The sequence below is a fragment of the Cryptomeria japonica genome, chromosome 11 (assembly GCF_030272615.1).
Source record: "Cryptomeria japonica chromosome 11, Sugi_1.0, whole genome shotgun sequence".
NCBI classification, from domain to species: Eukaryota; Viridiplantae; Streptophyta; class Pinopsida; order Cupressales; family Cupressaceae; genus Cryptomeria; species Cryptomeria japonica.
In genome coordinates this window covers 164618680-164628301 of record NC_081415.1, presented here as the reverse complement: position 1 = coordinate 164628301, position 9622 = coordinate 164618680, and the positions used below count along the sequence as shown (strand labels likewise).

Genomic DNA, 9622 nt, shown 5'->3' with positions numbered 1-9622 from the left:
TTGTACATATAACTAACATGTAAGAAATAATTTATTTGTCCAAGTAAAAAGTAACAAATATATGATTTACCAAAAAATTAATAATCATTCTTTTTTGTTATATTGAATTGAAAATACCTCGTATATAATTTTAAGATCATATTCAACTTAAGTGAAAATAATATTTGCAGGACTTAGTTAGACCTTATGTCGACAAATGTTTTATTAATTTAATAGTTCTTTTTTGCAGTATTAAATCCAATGATGACTTACAAATATTCTTTCTCTTTGCAAATCTTATGCAAATCAAAATAGTTGACATCACAATGAAGTAGGTTCTGACACATTATGTCGATTAGTTGTGTTGCAGGGTTCAAATTAGCCCAATTTTGCTAAAATCAAGGGAAATCAGGTTCAATACTAGCTTGAAATTTCAGCAATACAGGTACAATTCACTTCTTTATTTTTTATGTACAAATTTTATATTACTGTGAACTCAACCTAGCTTTGTAGAGATAATGTAGTTCCATTGAGAGGAAAAAATCTTCACAATAAAAAATGATCTTGGCATATTGTGAGTGTTGTTTAGAAAAATGAACTTACCATTGTAGATATAATGTAGTTCCATAGGCACAACAAAAAATTAATTAAAACACTCCTCAATTAAATTTTGTACAATAAAATTTGTTTTTACATGGATATTCAATAGGATATTGTTATACAAGACACATATTCAAATTACTAAACTCGTATACATTTTGTACAAATCATGAAAATACCATGTGCACATAGTGGCAGAGTACTATAAAATTTGAAACAATGGTTGCCCCTGTCTATCACAGTAACTTTCCATTAGAACTAGGTGCTCTCTTTGTAGAGATGTGCATCGTATTTGTCATGCTTATGACAATAAAGGACACTCCTCTATTCATTACATTATTGACATGCAATGTAGTAATATTCTACCACTTCTTTGCACAGGCCATTGTTTAATGGACTTGTATCAAGGGGTTTCAGAAAGCTAAGAAAAATACAGAGAGATTGGTAAAAAAAATAAGTCCTTTGTCATCTCTGCCAAAATAATGTAGTTAGATAGAGCAAGGAAAGTATAATACTTGCACAAATCGATGCTTATTTTCACATTTTGATTGTCCTCCTCATATGAGCCATCTCAGTAGCCCAATGTCTAGAGCAACTATTTATAGTAAACCAATCCTTCATACTAATTCCATTGTACATAGTACCATAGACATTGACAATGTTAGTAAAATGATTGAAGAAGGTGATTGCATGTTGTCAACTAATATATTAGACTTGTTTCCATCAAATCCATTTACCCCAACACGAGCAAGGAAAGTATAATACTTGCACAAATTGATGCTTATTTTCACATTTTGATTGTCCTCCTCATATGAGCCATCTCAGTAGCCCAATGTCTAGAGCAACTATTTACAGTAAACCAATCCTTCATGCTAATTCCATTGTACATAGTACCATAGACATTGACAATGTTAGTAAAATGCTTGAAGAAGGTGATTGCATGTTGTCAACTAATACATTAGACTTGTTTCCATCAAATCCATTTACCCCAACACTGGAAAAGGCAAGCACAATAAGTGCTTCCCCATCTAGTGGATTGTTGAATGATATTGTCCACAAATACATTTTCCAGCCAACTGTTTGTAACATTATTAAAGGCAAAGGCGACAATTATGCAGGTCTAATTACCTGTAATTGTTTGGAAAATTATATTGCTACACCTCATTTGTCAACTCCAGCCTTGAAAAAAGTAGGACACACAACTTCAAAGTTTGTATACCTACATCAAATAACTGGTATGAACCTTATTTGTACATGATTTTCCCAATTTTTGGCATTGCTATGCAGTAATTGAATTCACTAACAATTTCTTCTGCTCATATATTGTAGAGGATAGTCAAGTTTGGCTTCAACAAAATACTATATGCCACAAAGCTGACAATTTCTCCACCGAGCTTCTTACAATTGACAAAATTGTAAATGTGGAAGACATGTCAAATAGTCAATAGTTCAATAATGACATATCAATTGAACATCAATGCAATGACTAATATTCCTTGAGACAAAAGGGTTCCAACCTGCCACAGGAAATAAAACAATGTTGCCAGCTATGTTCAGAAGTTCAATTAGAGGTGCAAGAATTAAAGAAGGACTTAGCAAAGATAGAAAAAAGCTTAAAGCAATTGGAAAACTACAATATCAAACTATGCACATATTTGCAAGACATTGTTAAGCATTCAATATGAAGAGTTGTGCAAAAAAAAAATTATAGTTTGAACTATAACAAAATTTCAGAGAATGTGCAAACTCTTTGTCAGGCCCCTTCTTTGCAGAAATATTGAAAGATTAAATATGAAGGGTGCAAACTATTTCTAGCCAAATATTTGTTCTAATAGTAAGCTTTATATGTTTGTATTATTTACAAATGCTTCAAGTTTGACTTTGTAAGCTAATTACTAAAATAAGGATGATTTTTCACCACCATGTATATATAGTTAGAACAACATATACTTTTGGCACTTTTTAACATATTTAAGAGCCTATTAAAAACCCTACTTATATAAATGCTTTATTTATTTATTTTGTAAAGTAGAAGTGACATAATAGATTCTCATCTTGTACCTCTATACATTTATCCTATTCAATCTAAATAGAAGAGTTTGTGTCTAAATGATGTGGTTTGCATATCCGTTTTCTTTAATACATTCTATGATATTGATGTATTACCAGCTAATCTATATGACTGCCTTGTAATTGACCTTGGGAATTAGATCATCTGTGGGAAATTTATTTCTTATTCCATGTAAAAGTTGACACAAGCATTCTTGATGTTCTTAAGTAAACATATTATTACTCTTTGTGCTAAGTGGATTATTTGCACCATTGAAGGATCTAAGGCCTAGAAGGTCGTTCTCAAGCATTACATTGAAGCTTGTGTGTCTTATGGCAAACTATGTTGGAAGTGAATTGGATTTAACTATCTTCTTACCATCTGTGGGAAATTTGTTTCTTATTCCATGTAAAAGTTGACATGAGCATTCTTGATGTTCTTAAGTAAACATATTATTACTCTTTGTGCTAAGTGGATTATTTGCACCATTGAAGGATCTAAGGCCTAGAAGGTTCTTCTCAAGCATTACATTGAAGCTTGTGTGTCTTATGGTAAACTATGTTGGAAGTGAATTGGATTTAACTATCTTCTTATCACCAATGCACCAATCAAGATTTAAGGTCCCCTTGTTCTTCAATGCATTTGAAAAATATTTGAAACTATGAAATGCTACCTTAGGTGGGTTGGTGATGAATTTGTAAACAAGCTTTCCATCAATGAACATAATTTGTGGTGCTCCCTTATCATCAAAATCTATATAAGAATACATAGTACCAATTGAAATTGTTTACGCCTTACTTGTGGTTCATGTACAAATGACTCATACTTTTAATGACTATACAATATAACTAGTAGAATCATTTACAACATGTATTCATTGTTGTCTCGGTTGTATGCATTTTGAAATAGGCAATGGAAAACAATAATTTAATACACGAAATAATTTAGAGAAGAGTAAATTATACAATTGCAACTACTTTGAATTATGGAATGATATATAAACATTTCAGAATTAAACAACTTTAATCTATGGTTTACTGAATGCATTTGAAATTAGATATATATGCATTAGTTAATAACTGTAGCTTTTCATTAGTGCAAGTAATTAGGTACATTAAAAAAAAAACAAAAAAAAAGATAGTATATAACAAAGCATACTGTACTCACATTGTCTACTTTTGTAGCATATATTGACACATGTATTCACAGATAAGAGATATGCCACACAATTAAACTTCACAAGCTAAGTGAAATACATCCCACTCCATACAAATTTAACAATCACAAGATCGGCTGACACAATCAACAATAGCCAATCTTTAATGTCAAAAAACATACCAATATATTAAAATAATAAAATTAGATTTTTACCATTCATAATGTTTTAAGGAAGATAGGCTGGAAACAAAATGACAGATTTGCAGTAGGGCATAGACTTTGTTCCAAAGCCGCCATTTTAGTACAAGCAACGACTATATTGACGATGGTTGTGGAATTGAACTTTACCATGACAATGATATTTCCTTGAAAATGTCAAATGCCTTTCCAACAATCTCTATACTAATCATAAACAACTCCCCAGAACTTGATGCTTTGTGTCTCTTATTAAATATATATTAGTAGTTACTCATTTAAATATTAAAAAAGTTTTATTATGAGGTTGGCCTAAATGGGAACGCGTAGATTTGACTACAAAAATGGCCTAATTCAGAAAGATACAAGAAAGTTCTCCCTTTTAGTTTCGCGGGAACTAAAAAAATTACAAAATTTTTAAAAAATTCAAAAAAATTAATGGAAGCATATTTACAGCGGCAGTCAATATGAATTTAACCGAAGACTAGAGGCAGATTCCAAGAGGATTCGTCTGCTTTACATTCCAACAATTTTGTTTCAATTTGAATTGCTCTCCAACTCATCTCTTTTGGTTGTGGCTCTACAAATTCACAAAGATAAAATTTTCGGCGTTTTTTATGAACCAGACTTGACCTAAACTAATGGCCACTTTGCACGACGATGCAATTTGATTATGTAGGTCTTCGAGTTCTAGAAAGAATAGTTGAGGTAAATATTAAGTTTGCCTAATATTTGGTCAGAATCTTGATGAATTCAGTAAGCTTTTTTGGCGCCCTGGGCATATTAGTTTACGGAGTCTGAAATATTTTTATTATGGTCCTTTCGTTCAGCTGGTATATCAAATGAGCTTGATCAAGAAATCCACCCATAGCCAAAACACACGAAGCAAATTAAGCTGCTTTTGAGCTAGGGTTTAGGACAAGTGTTCATAGTTAAAATTGATTTTGGGTTTGAAGTGGATTTAGGGTGTAGACCAAGGGTTCAGGGCTTCAATTGGGGATTTAGGGTTGGAAGGGGATTAGGGTTTGAAGAAGATTCATACTGCGAAGAATAATCAGGGTTTAGAACACATAGTTAGAGAAATGGAGGATGTCGAGGGAGGTCTGACGTTTGATTTTGAGGAGGGAGTAAAGATAGCTCCCACTTTTGGTAAACCCCCATTGTTTTCAAATGGTCTAAATTTGATTGCTCCTTCAAATTTGCCTCCTACTTCGAATTTGGCTGTTAATTCAAATTTGGTGTTATCTTTTGATGCGGGTAGAAATACAACCTTTGTTAAGTCTGGGAGTAAGAATACCAGGCAGACTGTTTGCAGACACTGGCTTAAAGGATTGTGTATGAAAGGCGATGCTTGTGAGTATTTGCATCAGTATGATAAGAGCCGGATGCCAATCTGTCGAAACTTTTTGCGGTTTGGAAAGTGCCACGAGGAGGACTGTGAGTACAAGCACATCAACGAAGAGACGAAAGAGTGTTTTATGTGAGTTTTCCGTCATTTCCTTTGCCCTTCGTTAATGAATTTGCTGGACTAAAAAATTAAGTTTTTGACATTTACATTTTTCCTCTAACTGACGTCAATGTTAACACTGCACTTGATTTGATGAATATTCTAATGTCTTTTTAATTTAGCATTTTTGTTGAGAAAATGTTAGCCCACATAATCAAATAATATTGCAACACAAATGAGTTGTGAAGAAATAAAAGAAAAGATAAAATAGAATAACAGAATAACATTCAACAAGACACAGACTTATGTGGTAAAACTTTGACAATATGCTGGAAAAACATCCACATGACAAAGTATTGGTATTCTTATTACTAAGAGGAAAAAATACAATCTTAATGCTGCTGCTTTGCAACTTGATTTTCTTTTCAAGTTTACAAATACATCTATAATTACAACCACTGCATTATCTCTTAAAGGAAATTATAGTTTTTTTAAAAATAAGATAAGATTAGATTTTTGCTTTACATTGTTGTTATAATTTAACTTTAATTTAGGATTGTTACTTGCATTCTATCCTATTTATCTTCGAAGTGCAGTATAAGCATTGACCATTATAGGGTTTGGATATAGATTGTGCATTATTGTGCATTTTTGCACATTGAGATGTGGCTTAATTTTATTTTGTTGGTCATGAATCATTAGCTATCCAAATAGCTTCTCTAGGTATCATATTATTTTTCTTTAAATGTTCTCCCACACTTAGAGTCCCTGATAAAGCATGAGGCAACCACCACTTGAGTGTAAGTGTTTGGACAGATGCAAAATATTTTAACTTATCAATGATACTAAATATAGAAAAATATCAGGAAATGGAAGACCACATCATAAACATGACGTCATTATTTTTCTCTGTGTAAGACATCAAATCTACTAGGAGCATACTAAATTAAACAAAACCTGTTTGCTAAATGCAATGATCACTTTCCAACTAGAATTCTCCTAGAGCATATTCTTATTGGAAAAATATGGTATGGTGAGGACAACTTGATAAATCAGACTTAGGACAAACGTTCATAATATGGCTTTGCAACATAGTTCCATGAAGTTTCTTGATGAGGAGATGGTAGTGCAAGGCTGGTGGGGCAGTGCGTTGGTGGCACAAATACATATAGTACTTGAAAAATTAGTTATAAAAGATGCGTAAGGAATAAGTATAAGAATAACAAATGAAACTTGGCATACTAAGTGAAGCTTAGATTACTAAACATTAAAAACATGGCAATCATTGCATTGAACATTAACAATGGTGGGTGGAGGTTTGGGATCAATTCCCCTAGTAGGTTCAAAGGGTAGTGGCCCTCATGGGGGTCTGGAAGCAAGCTTCATAGTGAGGTCAAGGGATAGTGCCCTTAGCACATTCTTGGGTAGAGCCCCTGCCACCAACCACCAATTAAGGCCTTTAAAACACTAAGTTGTGAAACACTAAGTTCTTACCAATTCTTAAACTTAAAGAGTGATTTGAAATGAGGCTTAAAAATTAGATGCCTATTTATAAGTATTATGTGAGTGCTTAGGGTTAGGGTTTGTGGCACACAAATCAAAAGTATTTTTTTTAAACATTGAATTTTTTATTTGATTGCTATGAGGGGTGCCTGGAAGTCCTTGGGATGGATGGGATACTCCTTGGAGTCACCTAGACCTCTCAGGGACGTCCTAGAGTCCACAAGTTGTCCACAAAACAGGGGGCATTCCAAAAACATCCATCCCCTCCTTAAGTGGGATGTCTCAAAAACATCCCCGAGTCTTGACTGACAATGGGGGGATGGTGGGGAATGTCCCCTATAAGTCCTTTTGTCTCAGGGAATTCCTCATCCTAAAAACATGGGTTTTTTTTTTTGGTGGGGGGGGCACATGTACCCATGGAACACTGTTTTACAGACCCGACTTTGAACTGAAACCAGCTTTCCTCCTTCAAATCAGAAAAATATTGCATATGTCCATTCTGGCTACCAACAATGTGGTAGTGAAAAACACAACTCATTGTGTTGGGATCTGGATTGTCCTCTTCAGATTTTCATTTTCCTAACTGGCAGCAAAAATCTCTAGAGATAATGGAGTTGCAGTCCTCAACTTCACAAAGACATGGTCTTATTTCTTTACTGTAATCTTAACTTTCATACTTTGGATTCCAAGTTACCCTTCTTAAAGCTCAACTCCATAGGCATTCAATAGAGAAAATACCGAAAAAGCTAAAAGCAATAAAATTTATCATTTATATACAATAGTTGATCCAAGGTTTCAATGTAGGGCATACTGGCACACATGCATGTGCTGATCTTTGTGAAGGGAAAATGGAAGCATCGTCTTTTGACTCTTTCCAATATGTGATGTCATAGGCCTTATTGAGATACCTCTTAGGCCTTTGCATTTTCTTTAACTTGCCATGATTAATTTTGTTAATTGACCATGGTATTTAAATCAAGCTAAAAAATTTGTATAATATACATGATGCACAAATTTGTTCAACATTATAACACCTAGGTCAATATATATCATGACTTTGCAAAACTAATCTAATGTTTATGTTTCCTGGTGCAAAATTATCTTGCAAAATGCCTTTTATATACTTCATATTCATGGCATGGTATTTCCACGTTTCCAAAATGTTCTAAAACTGGGGGAATCATAAAGTTGGCCGATGTTTGCTTGTTCTAGACATTCATTTAAATTTCTAACATATGCTTTAAATGAGTGCTCTAGAATTTCTGTCCTGGATATTCATAGGGTGTTTTTTTTGTTGGTTTGAACTTGGTAGTTGCCTGATGGTAGTGTTGTATACCGAGCAGTGTTGATCCCTTTGTATCCTATTAGAAATAGGACACCCTAGAATATGTACATCCTTCACCTTGTACTCTTTTCTAGTTGTGAACTTAGATGATTTGTCGATCTTCTGTTTTTAGTTTTACCATGGAGGAAAGTTGGTATACATGTGGTAGAAATCCCTGTATGTTTTCAAATGATCATGGTACTCAGTCTCAATTTTGGGCCCGCATTTGATCGAGTGTGGTATAACATCACATTTTCTGTTTTGAATGCTATTGTATTTCTGTGGGAATTTCTATGTTCCTTCATTTGTGCATCTCCTCATGAGTACGTTATTAGTTGGACTGATAAATATTTCAATCGGGTTCAGTTGAATTCCTTTAAGTTTATGTGGATTTTCATTTTTTAATATCTTTTGCTTGAATGGGTCATTAACTTTTATATTTTTTATTTTTCCTTAAACTAGACATTCTTTTATCTAAACTTTTGTGCATAAATTTTAGCTTTAATATTTCCCTTATATCTATGGGAAAATGTTTGTCGAATCTATAGGTTGATGTTTAAAATAATGTTAATATATATTTTCTTCAAGAGCTGTCATAACCTTTGGTTATGCTTTTGATTCCTAAACTTTTTTAATGAATGTTACATCCAGATGGCAATAAACTTTTGATTTGACACAATTGTGGTGCAAGCAATTTCTAATTGTACCATTGTGATTAAGATTTTTATTTTTGAAATCTAGATGATGATGATTATAAAGATATATTTGCTTTTGCTGTCATAAGATAAATATTTATAATGTCCAAATGGTTCCAATTGTCATGGGTGCCCGTCTCCACGAAATTTTCGAAGAGTATAAACAGTTGGGCTATTGTGAGAAATGGTTCCTAGCCAAGCAGGCATCCTCAGCAGAAGCCAAAACATTGTTATTGCAATCATGCAGAAAAGATGCACTTGCAGCAATGACTGGTTAATTCGATTGAGAGACTGCTGGGAAGTTCACCCTTGGGCGAGAACCCCTAGAATCAGAAGCAACATCAATGGATGCCATGTTTCCAAGAGCATCGGTCAAGCCAGAGTCAAGTTCAGTCACTGGATTCTTCAGGAAACAGATTATTGACTGAATAAAATATTGTCATTGCTGCCTCGTTACTTATACAAGGAATTTCTAGGTCTGTTCACACAAATATGGTGCATGCTGGTCTTTCTATGGGACTGTTATACTGCCATTTTGTCCTAATTGAATTCAAATCTCTTTCTTTAGTTTTAATTCATATGTACATAATTTTATTTACTTTCCTCCAGGGATGTTCAAAGCATGCCATTAGAAAATGGCTGTTAAAGCTAAACTTGTAATTTGTATTTCA

General features: G+C 33.4%; 1 protein-coding gene across 2 annotated transcripts; it reads left to right on the top strand.

Moving 5' to 3' along the window:
- The first annotated feature begins 4402 nt into the window (after positions 1–4402).
- Positions 4403–9549, top strand: LOC131032490 (30-kDa cleavage and polyadenylation specificity factor 30). Of its 2 annotated transcripts, none has more exons than XM_057963492.2 (2): positions 4403–5462; positions 9199–9549. In XM_057963492.2, exons 1-2 carry the CDS (start codon positions 5065–5067, stop codon positions 9227–9229), a joined length of 429 nt encoding a protein of 142 aa, XP_057819475.1. In that variant the 5' UTR covers positions 4403–5064; the 3' UTR covers positions 9230–9549. The 2 variants fall into 2 exon arrangements, with proteins under 2 accessions (XP_057819475.1, XP_057819477.1); XM_057963494.2 differs by having other exon boundaries at positions 4406–5462; positions 9041–9549.
- The last annotated feature ends 73 nt before the right edge of the window (positions 9550–9622 follow it).